Source organism: Sebastes fasciatus, chromosome 2, assembly GCF_043250625.1.
Source record: "Sebastes fasciatus isolate fSebFas1 chromosome 2, fSebFas1.pri, whole genome shotgun sequence".
Lineage (NCBI taxonomy): Eukaryota > Metazoa > Chordata > Actinopteri > Perciformes > Sebastidae > Sebastes > Sebastes fasciatus.
Window position 1 is genome coordinate 11892069 of NC_133796.1, and position 17612 is coordinate 11909680.

A 17612-nucleotide genomic window follows, 5' to 3' on the forward strand; every position below is an offset into this window, starting at 1 on the left:
CTGTTTTACCTTTGATTTCCTTCTTCATTGAACTGATATTTGCCATGTATGTTTTATGTCAAAATGCTAATTTCACCTTATTAAAAGCTCTTACTATAACTGTGTGATCCAGATCTCATCTTTTGAAGTCCAGCCTTTCATGACCTGAAAACACGCTATGAAAGGGTTATGTTATGGGGAGATGTTAGACGAAAACATGGACAACACCCAGACTGGACAACGCAGCGGTAGCGACTTGCCAACCACAAGAGAGCCACGCCCTAAAGCATCCCCTGCTTTATGGTCTATTTGACTCTAAATGGGACCATAATTTACTTCATGAACATCATGTTGTCTTGAAGAAGAGTTTAAACTAGCTATTGAGACCATAAACTCATGTTTACAATGTTTACTGAGGTAATAAATCAGGTAGGGTCATTTTCTCATAGACTTCTATACAATCAGACTTCTTTTTGCAACCAGAGGAGTCGCCCCCTGCTGGCTATAAAGAAGAATGCTAGAAAGAATGCAAGTTTAAGTCTGTGTTTCATGTTTTGTGCATTCAACATAGAACTAAACGGGAATGGATAAGTGGATGACTAAAGAACAAACGTATTTATCTTTTCATGCTAATGCTATAGCTGCATTCCAAATGCTTTAACCCACAGACCATAGTGCATTGACCACTGGTGGGTACCACTGTGCTCTGCACTGTGCAGGGGAAGGGAAAGTTGGCAAAGTGCACTGTGCTAAAGCTCTAAGAACGCATGGCATCCGGCCAAGGAGCCCCTGTAACCATTCCGAAGACTCGACTCTGTCTCCTTTGTGTCCTCGCTGGATACGCAGAATCGCCTCGAGACATGAAGTCAAACTAATATTACAATCTTCTTGACATTATGAAACCAATAGCGGCCTCTCTGTGCCCTCTTTAATCATATTTATGTAGTATGTAGAGAGGGGGAACCCACACAGGAATCCTTATGCTTCATTACAGCCTGATATAAGTCATGCTAAAGTCATTGCGTTCTACTTCGCATCCCACCCTGCATTACTTTAGTGGTGAAATAAATAAATAAATAAAAACAACGGCTAATCGGGGGGTTAATGTCGATGCACCCAGCGGACTTAAGAGAAGCCTGCATATTGTTAAGGGCAAACTTGAAAAAAAAAAAAAAAAGGTATCTTTTCAACTGTGTGCATGGTTTGGACATGGAGAAGTGTAAGAGGAAAGTAGTGCTAGTTAAAGCAGGAGGAGGATGTAGCGAGTACTGTATACTCACACATTACTGCCACTTCTCCTACTGCACCAACAAGCAGGCATGACTTTCTAACCAAACACTTATCCCCAACAGATTGTGGGCAGAGAAGAGAAAAAAAGATGGAAAGGAAGAAGAGACGGGGAAGGAGGAGGAGGAGCGAGCGGTTTCCTCCACGCTGTCCCTTCTACTAGCATTCAGTCGGCCAGTCTCTTTCTTAACCAAACAGCCTGGTTGGTCCTAGTCCTCTGAGTCCTTACGCCCCCCCCTCCAGCTCCGGAACCCTCGTGCTCTTGCGAGTTTCCTGTTTGTCTGGTTGAAGACCTGGCCGTTTTTTACTCCCAGGCGGCGCACTGGGAGGGACGCGGGAGAAGGAGAGGAAGGAAAGCACAAGAGAGAAGGACAGAGGGGAGGTTGGCGGGGGAGAAGGCAAAGGGAGAGACACTGAACACTCCCGAGTTGGGATTGATTTACTTCATTAACCGAGATTACAAGTTTAACTTACAAACCAGAGGTCAAAATTTCTCATTAACAAGGGGACCGTGGAGAACCTCGGGGCTTGGAGACCACTCTTATTACTGACTACACATTTCAATCTGTCTTTGATGTTCCATGTCTGCCTTTCTACCCCCTCTTTCCCCCTCCTATTTTTTGGCAGCGAGGTTGATTTTAATTGTAGCTATAGAACAGAGCATAGTTTGCCTGTAAGCCAGCCTCCACATCTGTAGTGAGTGCAGCTTTAGTGATATTGGGTGCAGTCCATAGCTCGGGGCTAATTTTAATGGTCCCCCCCCCCCTCTCCCTCCTTCATTGGAGACTCAGATTGTTTTCCACGTGATTCCTGTTAATTTAGCTGGAGGAAAGGGCATCAGTTTTCCTTGTGCTTTTCCCCCTCTCTCCCCATGCCTCTCACTCTATTGCCTCACTCCTTCTTTCTGATCTACACCCTCAAAGAAAGAAGGTGAAATGAATTCAAATGGAAAAATAGACTGCGCTCACTATTAAATCGCTCGCCTACCTTTTGTCCCTCGCGTTGCGCCTGGTCGAGACAGATATGAGGAGAGGCGGTGTGGTTGCACCAACTGGGGCAATTTTAGCTGATATTGTTGCTTTTTTCTTTTTTTACGTCAACAAACAAAGCTCTCGCTTTGATGTGATAAATGGCCTGAGCGCCGGGATGATAACTCTGAGCTCGTAAATGTGTCAAGGATGTTTCAAAGCTCTGAGCATGTTCAACACTGCAGGACATTGTGCGTCGAGGCGCATTTTACATCGCAGAACCTTTTAATGCTAACCTCAGATGTACCGGAGGAGCCTCTATCTGTCTTTTCATAAAGCTAGCGACACAGGAGTCGAGCTGCACCGAACGGGGAGAGGGAAGATCATAACACAGAGAAATCGATGAGGGGAAATGAAACAGTAAAGTGTTCAAATAATGTTAAATGTGCGAAAGGACAGAATATGGAGGGTGTGATGGAATAATCGTTGGGAATAAAGCTCTATTTGACAGACTGTCCTCTATCCACAATTCAATGAACTAAAAATCCATTTTTATTTCCTCTCTGTACAATATACAAATACTGATGTGGCTATAGAGGAGCATAGAGTCTATCTATGTATAAGCTGCTACCACCTCATGTAAACTTTAGTTGCAGCAGCACTGTATAGATGCTAATAGAAAGAATTAAAGAAAAAACAGCGTCTCGCAGTGATTTTCTACAGATGTGTTTTTTGGTGCCTGAGAAGTAAACATACACTTGGAATTAAGATATCTTTTTTCAATAGCTCAACACTGTTTAATCAGGCATTATAGTATTAGTGTCCACATCTTCAAGCTAATGTTTTGAGGGCATTTCCATCCTCCTTCATCTGCCCCTTTGTCCCCGCGCTTCATCCCTCCACCTTCTTCAAGGTGGCTCACCCTTGACTTTTGTGCTGAACTTCAAAAGCCTGTATGTGCTGATTGGAGGGTTCGGGGACTACTGAGCTGGAGGGGGGTCTGCGTTGTGCGGCCCCTGCCTGTGCAGTGACCCACCGCTGGGGCCACAGCAGGCCCTCTTCCAGCGAGCCGCCCAGCCAGCCAGCAGCCCCAGCCATTGGCTCCTTGGAACTAATCCACCCTGCGGAGCCCTGTAAGGCCCCCTTTGTTCCCTCCCGCAGACTAGATCAGGCTGGAGACAGACACTCCAGTCTTGACTGGCTATCAGTTTCACAGCCCGTGGCGATCCACATCCAGGCACAGGCCCAAGCCCGGCCAAGCCACCATCAAATTAAAGGTGGGAGAATGGGGGGGCCTGTGGGGGTCGGGTTGCGCGGAAACGGAGCAAAATTGTGTCACCTGAATTCCGTCACAGTCCGAACACGGCGGAAAGGTGGTCCGATGAGGAAAAGAACAAGCGGGAGGAATATTGAAGAGGAGGATTTCAACAGGAGCTCTGCTTCTCAGTGAGCAGAGCAGGATCTCAACAAGGCCATTATCTGGATCCTAATTTGAGTTCTGGCACAGCACTGAAGGGCCGCCTTTGTCTGGGATTAATGCGGAAAGCTCAGGATGCGATGTCAGAGGGAAATAATCAGCATGGGCCCTTCATAACGTTGGCTGCTTGTGCTCCTGGCCAGGGCCCCCCGGCTCATTTCTGTGGAGATGAAATCTATGACAAGCCCCTCAGTGAAGCTAAGAGCAGGCAACAGTCCAGTAACACCCACAGGCCTCCAGGCATCCTGTGACCCCCTTAGAAAAGTCACATTCACTTTGCTCTGGAGAAGGGAAAGAGAACGCCGCTGGCGCTTCCAGCCCATGTGAAATGAAGAAATGTGAGGAGGTGAAAACGAAGTGAAAATAAGTTAAGATTCCTCCTCCGCCCCCTCCGCAATCACTCCAGAGGAGGGGCGCGCTACGACTTCACTTCATTATGCCCCTCTAATTAAACATGAACAGGACATTAAAAAAATATAGAAAAAAAGACAACAACTCCCGCATAATGTATATTCATGTTTATGTTGTGTAACTGCATTTGGGAGAGCAGTTTGAGAAAGCAGCTTTTTTTGAAAGCAGCAGAAGGTCGCGGGCTAATACCCATCAGGGTAAAACATTCTGAAAGAGGTTGGCACTGCACTCAAGGACCAGAAGTAATGCTTTTATTTTGTTATTTATGCTGTTTTACCGGGTGCATTACTATGCTCCTCTGCAGCATATTGCTGCTAAGCGAAGGATGTGAAGATGCAACTCGATAAGCAGGTTATTAAAATGACCAATTGACATTCAAAATTCAGGCTTATTTTAGATTCATCATATTTACAGATGAATATGTGGAATTTAAATGTTTCCCCCCGCTGCCTTGAGGGAAATGTGACTGGTTACAGCAACTGTGCATGACTTCATGTATGACCCTGTGCCGGAGAAATATGATACTCAAGTCACTGCTTTAACTCAAACAGGAGACGGTTCTTTATAATACCGCAGTTCAGCTTAATTAAAAACAGACCAGGCAAGTCACATGGGAGTATGTCACCATGCTCCAGACGCAGATATTTCCTACCATCTCTGTCACGTTCACCAACTTAAATTGTGGAAAGTGGGTTATTAGACAGATTTCCTAAACTTGGCTAATGCTTAACAGGTTAAGCATGAAGAGGATATGTGGTATTAGGAAAACAATGGTTCTAAAAACTAAAGCCGTAGGGGGAAGGGAGACCGACAGAGAGCCCCGTCCACAAAACAAACCCGCTCCCTGGTGCCTCCAGAAAGGTATTGGCTCGTGACTCTAGTCAGAGATTTCAGATTTGTTCATCTTCATCCACTTTGTAGATGAATAAACATGAGAACAATGGTTCAGAGGGCTGCACGCTGTGTCGCCAGCCCACCAGTGCACTTCACAGCTCCCTCACCAAACAGCCTCAGTGGTGGAGAAACACAATCAGCTCGACTCTGTGGGAATAAGGACGCCAAACTAGAACCGGATTCTTACTCGATCAGTGATCTGTGGCCAAATATGAACGTGTAAATCTGAAATAAAATGAAGGCGAGGCATCTGCTTATTCTCATCTGAGTTGTGAATATTAATTTCAATCATTTCACTTGGTCAGCTGAACAGTAAAATATTTTAATGCAGGATGATAGTAACCCACTGTGGCTTCTTTCAAGTGAAGCAGCTCAGGTTCTTTTTCCAACTGTTTTCTCTATTTTTGGGCTATGTAGGTATCTAATACTCCTTTTTACACCCAAAATTAGCACGTATATGCAGGTTTTTTAAATGTGGGAAAACACACTAACAATAGGCAATAAACTCCTTTAAATCCTAGACGAGTATGCCTTTCTGGGTTTTTTTCTGGTGTGTCACGTTTGACGTCACAGACGCGCCGGCCGGCACCGAAAGCAGGGTTAGTAAACAGTGAAAATGTTGCGGTGGTTACTTCTTTTTTATATGTTACTTATTCAGTCTCTCTTTCAAACTCTCAAACCCGAGTTGGTGGTTTTTGGAACAGTGGAAAAGACTAACAAAGATGGTTTTGATGAGTTTTATTGTGTTTTGTGTCGAGTTTGAATAAAATGTGTTTTACGACGATCAGCGAGGTAAAATGACTGCTGTGTGACTGGAGTCTGGTGGCTTTGAGGAGAGCATATTAACATTGTATGTTTTGTATGGTAATAAATTATAATAATTTTCCAAATCCCTGTTGATTTTATTAATTATATATTCACTTCAATGCGCATCACATAGCACCAAAAAATTGCATTGTACCGGGATTGAAAGCCGATTGTAATCTTTCCTACTTAAGACAAAAGCCCGATGTTAGGGGGGGTTTTATACAGTGGGAAAGGGACTTTATATTGCTTATTCTATATCCTATTTGGGTGCAGTATATTACTCTTTTCCTCTATTATATCCATTGCTCTAAACTCATATCTATTCTTCAGCTTCTGATTTTAACTACTAGTCTGACACAGACTCAACCAATCAACCAGTTATTTATCTATTTACAATGTTGTTAGACTGCAGAAAAAAAAATATTATGGTGTGGTAGATTACAGTCATCAATTTTATCCTTTCACATGTTCACCTCAGCAAACATTAGAGCCTCTAACATGTCAAGCTGTCAGTGTTTTCTACGTGACAACTGACTAGTCAGCCAAAGAGAAAACTGCTAGAGAGGTTAGGGTCACACTCCCTCAGGGAGTTTTATTTGTATTTCCAATTTCCATTTTTACGACATCTGATGTATTCTCAGTCGACTTCATTTCGATGTTCACCTCTAAAACAGTAAGCCTGTTTTTTTACTGCACTATAAAAACTTGAACAGACAAACAAATATAATTTTGGGTTGATCAAAGGAATTTTTGTGTGTGAATTTAAATGAACTTGAAAAAGCATTTAAACAGAAGCCTATTGGCAGAAAGGAAGCCCCACAGAGTGGACTGTGAAGTAATCACATCTTCCACCAAAAGATGCCACGTTATTTTATCAGGAGATGAGGCCAAGACAGCAGCATACAGAGGCTCTGTCTATATAGATAATATAAATTAATGCAATAATATAAAGTAATAATTTATGTTTTAGTTTTCATTTAATTTGTACGTCCATCAGGATTCCGCTTCTACTAATTTTCACTACAGTGTAATCTGAAAATCTTTGCTACTGGCCTGCTATGAGTTTCTTCTGGCTGCACGGAGGCGCTAAACTCGTTTCTGAATCGGTGAAAAATGGTGTAACCAGACGTGCTGCTGAACACTGATGTATAAGAATTCATGACAATAGCTATTAGGCAGATGAATAAAACAGGCGGAAAACTAGAGTAGGTAAACAAGAGTTCCACATAAAGTAAGCTAAATGATCAGGGAACAGTGGGGGGACAACTAAACACAAAGCAGGCTGTCTGTATATTGGGCAGCCAGCAAAGCTAACTGTGATTTTGCCTAATCTCTAACAATACCACAGCCGATTGTAGATTATTGATTAACTGTCCCAGGAGCAATGTCGGTCACAGCACTTATGTAAATAATGTCATGACTACCAAAAAAACCTTGACCTACAGATGCATGACAAGTTTGGAGCATTCTGTGTATCGTGAGTGATGTAAAACACCAAGTCTCTCAACAACAGCACAGTAATTAAGATTCAGGAGAATATCCTGCATTAAAAACAAAAACTTCTTTCAAAGTGTGTTGCTTAAGAGGAGTAACAACCTTCGACCTTCCAGCAGCTGGAATTGGAAACCACTTCTTTACCTGCAGTAAGGGATTTCTATTTCTTATTCACTGACTTAGAGATAGATATTCAGTGACTCATTTTTTTTGCATATCTAGCATCCCTCCATGTTTGAACTTACTACACAGTGAGGGATGACAAGGCCATGGAAATTACCATTGAAAGCTGTCTACACCAAAAAATATACCACGAGAAAAAAAACTGAGAATAAAGATTTTCCGCTAGCCCGGGGCAAGTAAAATGGCAAATTAATCTAGCAACTCACTTGCCAGATCAGGCAAAAAAAGAATTAACACATTATTTTTACCGGAGTTGATAATGGAAGCAGCTAAGGAGTGAGACATCTTTCTTCCGTCTCTCTCTGATGAAAGTTGCACCTTCGCTGTACCGATCGGGCACTCACAAGAAAAGGGAGGAGGGTAAAGACAAAGCTTATGAGCTGAAGCGGAAACGGGCATTTCAATTGTCCTGAAAACAGGAGTTTAGTTGGGTGGCGTTAGAGGATGGGGCCGAAACTCCAGATTCATTTATTTAAATCAAGATTAAAGGTTCTCTATGCGATATCCAGAGCATTAATATAGCATCAAACAACTATTTGCTTTGTAAAGATATAGTGGAGTAATGTCTACCTGAGCAGAAAATGAAGTCACTCTCCCAACCTGACCGACAGCGCCATTGCGGAAGCGTAGCACCCACCCTCTGGTTAACCCCCAGGTTAACACTGTTAGCTCTCTGTTGCCGTTGTTTCCACTGTTACAGCTCTTAGCATTAGCCATCGCCATGTTGAGAGCCGTGCGGAGGCAATAGAAATGCTCCCAATCTTGCATTTAGCACCTGACAAACATGACAATTAACTTTGGTCTTTGTTGTTATTTGATAACCGCTAATAAAAAAAACAATTTGTATGGGGGCAAGTAAAAATTGACCTTGGGCCAGTAGATTCCTGAAAGACAACATTAAGGTTGAACCCTGCACAAACAACTATATATGGTCAAAAACAAATTGAAAATCTAGCCATTAAGTGAGTCTAGTTCTTCTTACCTCGGTCCCTGATGGGGTTGTCCCTGGTGAATCCACTTTACGTTTTTTGCGGGGTCCAATGGCTGCTAGTGCTGTAAGGTTGGCATCTCGCTGCCTTATCTGTGCCAGTTCCTGTTGCTGCATCTGTTGAAAACAACACAAATATTAGAAAATAACCGAACCCTCTGCACTATTTGTGTAGAGTTGCCTCAGTATCACATGCATATGTTTGAGTTAGTAAGTACATCATGTGCAAGTGGGCAACCTCTGGGTCCTGGAAAGTGAAGCTAATGCGGAAGTGCCTTAAACCTGCATTCTTTCTAACAGCCAGCAGGGGGCGACTCCTCTGGTTGCAAAAAGAAGTCTGATTGTATAGAAGTTTATGAGAAAATGAGCCTACTTCTTACTTGATTTATTACCTCAGTAAACATTGTAAACATGAGTTTGTAGTCTCAGTCGCTAGTTTAAAGTCTTCTTCAATACAGCATGATGTTCATTTAGTAAATTATGGTCCCATTTAGAGTCATATAAACCATAAAGCAGGGTACGCTTTAGGGCGTGGCTACCTCGTGATTGACTGGATGTTGTTTGTGTTCTGTCGTACAACCTTAACCCTTTCACAGTGTGTTTTCAGTTCATGAAAGTTAATTGTAACATTTTGGTCGTCTAAAAATGTCTTATTCAGCATTCGGTTGTACTTAACTCCACCCTCTCGAGTCACGTCTGGTGGCAGAAAACCAAGATGGCGACAACCAAAAACCAAGATGGCAACAGTCCAAATGCTGGACTTGAGGATTCTAAACGGCAGTCAACAAACCAATGGGTGACGTCACGGTGACTATGTCCACCTCTTATATACAGTCTATGAGTACAAGGTATCAATATGCACCAGTGACCCCCTGCCAACCTGACAAATTCAAGTGCATTTAATGTCTCTAAACAAAAAGTGAATTTTAGACCAATACTTACAACCCTTGATTAATGTATAAATCTAAAACATGTCCTGTATGTGGTGGCTTTGAAGGATTGCCTCAGTCTACATTAAACAAATAAATAACAAACATTCACAGCAAAAATAACTATCTGTGATACAGAACATCCATAAGCTTGCTTTTTTTACTTGGTGGTACTGACGGTCCCAAACCTCCAAAACACTTCTTTCTCGCTCTGTATATGAAACCACATAAAGGTGCACAATGACAATAACAATAACTTGTAGCCACACATGTGACCCCAAAATTCGGAATTTCAGATTTTAAGAGCATTTTCCACCAAAACTGTCATATTTGAGAGCGCCATAAGACCTGGCGAGAACGAGTGAGCAATGACATAAGAGTAGGATGAAAAGTTTAAGTCAAAATCTACGTCTGTAAAATAGAAAGATCCATCTGTCCAATCATGTATTGTATAAGCTCTCCTGAGCCAAAACAAAATGGAAGCCTGTTGTCAGCCATTAACAGCGCTCCTGTCAAAGACCGAGTGTGTGCGCAGTCACATGGTCCCATTGTGATTTTTGCAGTTTGTGATATATAAAGGGGGAGGTTGTAGGGAGGCACTGCCCAAGGTAATGTCATGTCTAGCCGCGGGGCTGAGGGGGAACCCAGCGTCGCTGGGAGCTGCCCTTTCTATTGGGTGGATGTGTGAGGGCCTGGGGCCATGGCACAGAGGGTGTCAGCACTCCCTCCAACATGCAAACACAGTATACACACACACACACACACGCACACACACACACACACGTGCCTATCAATCTTGGCCACAGCACAGGGAATGCCTACCCACCAGCTTGCCTGCGTGCCTGCCCGCTGGGGGAGAGAGGCCTCGGTTGAAGCGAACAGGGACAATCAATGTGCGCTTTCATGTCTTTCATGTTCTTTTTATGTTATCTCTCAGCATGTGTGCGCTGGGCGCTGGTGTTTGTGTGAGGCACGTATGTTGTCTGATCGTGGGGAAAAATTTCATGTTACTTTCAGATGGCGCTCTGTAAAAGGTTGCTTTGGTGTATAAAGTCTGATCTCAAATGTGCATGCAGTTGCCTCTGATTTTTCCCTAAAACCCCCCGGGCAAGGCATGCCCTTTAGGGTGTTGCCACTTCACATTTAGCACGGCGGAACTGTTGAAAGATTCAAACGTGCTGACAACACAAAGTAGGGGAAATAATAGCAGTGGTGCCAACCAGCTGAATATCTAAACCACATTTATTTGTCCATTTTATAAAATGGATGGTGGTAAAAATGTAAAGTTAAAACAAATACTACTTAGTGGCAATGTTATGGACAAGTCGTGAATCAGGCTCTTAACAGTATGTAAATGGAGACAGAGGGTTTAAGGGAGTCAGAAACTGGAGGTCGTGGCTGGATGTGGATAACAGGGTGGAGATAATTATTGCCCCTGTCCATATGGCAAGTGTAGCATTAAAGGGATAGTTCGGGTGTTTTTGTAAGTGTTGTTTTATGAGGTTCTTCTCCAAAGTCAGTGTAGTAGTCAGTAGATGACGGTCGGCACGCTCCCAGTTTGGAGAAACAGACAGGAGTACCGACACGGGAGCAAAGCAATGTACTGCTGTGGACGGGGACGGCAGCAAAACACATTTTAGCCACCTAAAAGTAGGGATGGGCACCAAAACCCGGTACTAAATGAGCCCTGAGGCAAATTGTTTTGTTAACCGTTGTATCGTCAAGCTCCGACATTAAAGATTCTGCTGTCGGTATTGGAGAAATTAAGAAAATGTATTTCCTACATTAACGTTATCTTGCACCTTGGATCGCACAAACTCTGTTTCTAATTTGTCGTCTGTGTGCGAGGGGCGGGGCCAGCTCTCTCTGCCTCTCTCCCACTCACACACAGACACACAGAGACCGGAGAAAGTGTGGTTATACTTCAGTCGTGTCGATGCAGACAATGTTCGACGGATACAAAAGGAATCTGTCAAAACATCTAGCGAAAGTGCATCAGATACGGGTGAAGAAAAGCACTGTTTTTGACAGACTAGCTCATCCCTCGTTGTCCCATCCACCATCATCATATTATAGTTTATAATAGTGATTTTTTCAAAACATGACCGTTCCATATACCATAAATAATTGTTTATTTTATTCATTTTACATTTTAATCATCATAAGCGATTTGTTCAAAACAATGCTGTTGCAGTTGCTACACAAATGTTAATTTATATACAGTATATATATGACAAAATAAAGCAATGATGATTCTGTTATTAATTTGATTTTTTTTTTCTCTTAAAAAACAACAAAAAAGAAACGTTAAGAGTACTGTTAAAGTATCGTATCAATAAGCAGTATCGGTAAGAGTAGTAGTACCGTTAAAATCTTAACGATACCCATCCCTACCTAGAAGAAAGACCCACCTAATAAATCAATATCAGTTTAAGCGTACGCTACATTTAGAACATTTTCACCGCTTTATCTTGCTGTCAGGCAGCCCTTTCCGACGGGGAACTGAACTGAACGTGAAACTTATATATGTTCTCTTCAAAGCCAGCAGAGTCCATTAACAAAAACAGAAAAGATAGTTCAGTTTCCCATCGGAAATATTCTAAATATAGCATACACTTAAACAGATATACATTTTTTTCGATGGGCCTTTCTTTTAGGTAGCTAAAATAAGTTTTCGTCCCCCGTCCACAGCAGCATATTACTTTGCTTCTATGCTGGCATTCCTGTGTGTTTCTCCAAACTGGGGGCGTGCTGACCATCATCTAGTGTAGATAATACACTAACTATGGATAAGTACCTCATACAACCCCACTTCAAAACACTCAAACTCTCCCTTTAATGTTCTAAATGCTAACCTTATTAGGCTTTGTCACAAACAACACACAAATCTCTCCAGGCCTGACCTTAAAGAATCCCTCTGCAAAGTGAGCTGGGAGAGAGCGATAGAGCAGGAGAGAGAGAGCGAGAGAGAGAGGTCCGCTATCTCACTGATGGCACCAGGATGCCGGCATCTCTGCCTGGCAGTTGGCACCAGGCATGGGCTCCCAGCGCCCACAGCAACTGCCTGCATTTTCAGATTTATGACTGTATGATAAATGAAGACTTCATTTTACCATCTGCAACCCTCCAGTCTGCGTTTCCAGTCGGTGAAACGGCCGCCATGACACTGGGAGACTGATTTCTGATTTCAATCTGGTGCCACTACGCCGAGTCTACCTTCCTTTAATGACCGCCAACTGATACGAGCCAGATTTGGGGCCAGGCTTTGATAGATTTGTTTTCCCTTAGGAGTTGTTTCGACTACCATTTCATTCAAACATTTACATAAAAGTATGTTCATCTAGGCACACACAGGTGGACAAATGCTATGAGGTAGCCTAGTAGCAGTAGCTATGAAGGAATGTGGATACGCGTTGCCTTCAAAACAGTTTCAGCTCTTAGACTGCTGTCATTAACTGTACAGGGTTTGTTGAGATTTAGTCACAATGCCATCCAGCCCCCAGAGCATCTTTTTGATAAGTAAATCAAAATTGTGACCTACAAGAACAAAAATCTCTCTATGTTAAGCCATAGCCACAATCGCCGCCAAAAACTGCAAAAGGTCACTACAGAGATTCATCCCAGACTGGAGGAATGCATACATTTGCCAGGTCCGATCAATGGTACCGCATAAATATCTGCTGTTCCAAAGTCACTTAAATACCAGTGCTTCCAGTCTGCCTGTATGCCCTTTCAAAGCACGGAACTGGAACTTGTAAAGTCAAATTATTAGCAAAGGTCAGGAGATGTAGAACATTTTTCAAAGATGCCCGACAGAATCAATCTGCAGCTTTGTTAGAAAGAGGTTTCAGTCTTGATGCAAAAAGAATGTCAGGTGATGAAGTTACGGTCAGTGTGGGGGAATAACTGGAAATATTCTGGGGAAACACTTGTCGCAGTTGCACAAAGCTCTCTTAGGGATGTCGAGTGCTTGGCTAAGTGCGTATACACTATGATGGTGCAATGTGCAAGTGCAAACAGTGAAGCTCTGAATCTGATATTAACCAGATCAGGGTCTGTTTTCATCAAGGCTTTCAGAATCACTCTTTATCAGAAAATTTGATTACAGCTTAAAATACACTGTTGGATTAAGCTTCTACACAAACTCTCTGCAAGATGTAAAAGCTCTCTTTTCAGAATAAATGACATCATCTGATGTTTAATAAATATAACGTAAATTACCCACAACCCAACTCCAAAAATAAATCAAATCGTTTTTTAGGAATCTGAATTGAATATGTTTGATAAAATCCAGACCCTGGGTATCAAATTACATGTATTCCTCAGATTGCTCATGTCATGGAGTTATGTCCTGGAAGATTCTTCCAAAATCATATTTAAATAAGACTAAGACCTCTAGTTTGAGGGCAGCGGATGTTAATATTGATCAGCAGCGTAGACCGCTGGTTTGCAAGCTTAACACACAGCTGCTGAATCAATTCAAAAACTAAATAATGTTATTAAACATTAGTAATATTTTCATTACTGGGCATGTTTTGGTTTTATTGCAATTTACATTATAACAAATACATTTCAGAAAACATGTGTGAATTGGGCTGAATGTGAGCAACTCAAAAATGATCAAATCTATTTGTCTATCCTAATATTGTTTTTTTAGTTACCCGTTTCCCACATTTTTAATTTTTAAAAGTCTAATTTTAAGCTCCGTGCCCTTAATAGATTGGTAAAAAAATGTCCATGAAGACCTAAACGAGAAATAACGGGGCTTTTTCTCCACACAAAAGAAAGAGAATTATGTTCCCTTATGATGCAAAAATGTCCAAAAGACGGCAAGAACCTCAGAGCGCTCTGATGCGCTTGGAGTGAAAGGGAGGATGAGCTGCAGAAGCCATGATGGCCAACCTGCCGTTCTCCGTCTTTGCTGTTTTTTAACAAAGGCTTTTCTCTCCATCTTCCCTCCCTCCCTCCCTCCCTCCCTTCCTTCCTCGCGCCTCCCGGCCTGAGGGGCTGCTCGCGGCCCCCCAGACGCTTACAGACAGATGTCCTTGGTAGAGCAGAACACGCTCTGCTTGACGTCACACGCAGCTACGGGGCCGTGAAGGAAGCTACGAGGCTCTCTGCCCTGCAAAGACCACGGTATAAAAGCCAGACCATGGGTTTTGGAGTTCGTCTGTCTCTCCCCCTCCCCCTAAAAAGCTCTGGTCCAACGGCACACAGCAGGGAGCCTCTCACTATATAGACATAACATATGCCACCTTTTCATGAATGCTTTTCCCCCCCTAAAGAGCCTTGGTAGGGTGCATACATTGTAAACAAGGGTGGCTCTAACCTTTGCACTGTGAGCCTATAGGTTGATCTATAGCATATAATGGAAAGTGCTTATTGGAGTATGTTGACAAGAATGAAGCTGCATCTAAATGAATAACTTAAAACATTTAAAATGATTTAAGTATATGATTGTTTACAAAGTACTAGTTTTAACCAACCTATATTTGTGTAATGGTGTGTAGGTGGATATTAGTTAAAATGCTGAGACCAAAACATTTCATCATTTGTTCTTGGAAACAAAACGGTCTTATTAAATTATGACTGTACCTTGATTTTAGTTTGATACACAGTAAAATGTTCAGCTAAAACTAACTCTGCTGTTGTGGTCGATACACACTATAGCACAGAATTAACACCAATAATACTGATATTCAGTGTCAGCAGTGTAAGGTAAAGGCTTGGAGGATATGACAGGCATTCTATCAACTCAAAACTTCACGTGGGAAAGATAAAAAATCAGCGGCTTGATTTACAACCAGACGCCTAAAAAGGTTTGTCAGCTGTCAGGTATATCAGAGCCACAGGAGCAGGACAGACAGTTACAGTACCACTGGACATTGGCATCCCAACAGCTCCCCATAAGTCAGCATCAATGTCAGGTGGCAGTCTAAACTATTTCTTATCTACTGTAGAGTATGTCAGTGTGGGAGTGTTGTTCGCCCCAATAGGGCTGCTCAAGGGAGGGGCGTAACATCATGTTTCTCTGGTGGTCCTGGTAGTGTAAGACACTGCAATCACAACAACGCTGGTTCGAGTCCAACCGTGACCTTTATGGCATGTTGTCTCCCCTCATTTACTGTTACCTCTCTAGCAAATGAATGTAAAATACCACCAAAAATGGTACCTTCTAATATCAAAAACATAATGTATACATTTTGGGCTGCGTGCAGACAGAAAAAATCTACATCACATATGTCCTGCAGCTATGCAGACACAGAAAGAATATATATTTTTTATGATATAATATTTTTTCCAGCTATTAACTATAAATCAAACCAAAACTAGTAACCCCGTAGGAGTGTTTAATATTTTATTAGTTTTAGCCGTGCTAGCAGCGTGGCTCTTGGAATGGCAATGTTGGTCTGTTGGTCGGTCCACCACTTTGGTCCGGACTGAAATATCTCATCAACTGTTGGATGGATTTCCAAGAAATGTTGCATTCACGGCCCCCAGAGGATAAACCCTTATGGCTTTGATGATCCCCTTCCACTTTTCCATCTAGTGCCATCATCAGGTCAAATTTTCAGTCATGTTTTCACATTAATTGTTCATTATTCCCAATTTGCTGACAAACAACTTGACACAAAAACCAAAGAATTTGTGCACATTGGTAAATATTGGTTATGACAGCATAAAAAAATAACATTGTAAATAAAGTTCTTAGTAAGTGTGTACGCACGAGTTAAGATCGAATCTGTGTTTACAAATATGTCATGAATGAGGCCCAGTGGAATTTGTCAGATGAAAGAGAAGATATTTTTTCCCAGCTTCAATACCAATTTCAAATGCCGGTATATCCGAAACACATCTTCTTGTGCGTGTGATTCCCACTGCTTCACGTGAGAGTGCGTGGACATTTCACGTATGTGCTTTATGCAAGTCTGTAATCCATGGATCTCATTCACCTGACACCCACATGGCCGACATTACGTGAACATCTGGGAGCCGCATCTTGAGGCCTTTCTTCATGTGAAGTGCCTGGCAGTTAGTTTGCTGCAGGGAGAAGCGCCATTTGCGGTAACCAATCAGGTTTCACTTCTCCATCTGCACTCAGACATCACAAAGAGACGAGTTCAGCCCTGACCTGCTAATGGAGGCGAGTCTTTGTGTTACAACTTGATATAGAAGCATGTCTGACTTCATCAACAGAACGCAGTAATTACACGTGGCAGCGTTCTTCAAGATAAAATAATTAATATATGATAATATACAGTATGTGTCATGTCTGAATTGAATTGAATATACAGTATACAGATATATATATTTATTTATGGAATATATACAATGGAGTCATAGATTCAGTGCAGCATATCATTTCCTGCCATGTATACCAGTATATATTGATACTTATCATAATAACCACTTTGTGTTTGCACTATTGTGCGGATACCAATCTTCTTGAATAACAGACAATAAATCCGTTGAGATAGAAAATGTGCATTAAAGATGCAAAAAAAATCCATTTGAAATTCTGTTTCATCATCTTTTTTTCAACGCACATAAATCTCCTTAAATATTCAAGTAAATCTGTTTATGATGATATTATTTTACCTATGGAGATGAATTCAAAATACATGCATGGAGCTAATAGTCTTGGCTCCGAGTGCTCCGTTTCCTCTGAAGCTGAGTATGTCAGAAGCGTTTCCAGGGCCAAGGACCAATTATTCAGAGCCCTCAGTCGTCCCTGGAGCTAAGGTCATTATGTGAGTGTCACTATCATGACCCTACGGGTCCTCTTCATCTGAAACTTATTTGCAGGAATTAAACAGCATAGAGGGAGACTGTGTGAAATACAGGGATAAATTGAAAGTGTCTAAAAGACTCAACGCCTTTCCGTTGAAGTAAGTATTATTTTTATAAATAATAACATTTGCGCTACACATTTTGCCAAGGAGCAGTGTTTAATGAAGGAGCCAGAAATCAGTGTTAAGCAGATTCTGACGGCCTTACACCGGGAGAGTGGTGATCATTAAAAATACTGCTTATCTAAGGGAAAATTTCCTACTTTAAATGTTCTCTCGCTTTGTCTCATTCTATGCCGGCGTGCTTCGTCTAGCAGTCTTCTCTCTGCCTGTCTCTCTCTTTTTTTTAACATTTAGATTCGCCGCTCGTCACCTTCTATTGATCACGCCTAATTTGCATCCAGG

General features: G+C 42.1%; 2 protein-coding genes across 4 annotated transcripts in view; one reads left to right on the top strand and one right to left on the bottom strand.

Annotated features, from left to right (window-relative positions):
• Positions 1-17612, top strand: part of ss18l2 (ss18, like 2) — a 171405-nt gene that overhangs the window by 79981 nt on the left and 73812 nt on the right. The window lies entirely within an intron of this gene.
• LOC141752008 (transcription initiation factor TFIID subunit 4) overlaps positions 1-17612 on the bottom strand; it is a 95620-nt gene that overhangs the window by 21950 nt on the left and 56058 nt on the right. For all 3 annotated transcript variants that reach the window (XM_074609735.1, XM_074609744.1, XM_074609752.1), the window contains one exon: positions 8483-8605. In XM_074609735.1, the coding sequence (XP_074465836.1) occupies positions 8483-8605 (123 nt within the window). The remainder of the gene's footprint in view (positions 1-8482; positions 8606-17612) is intronic.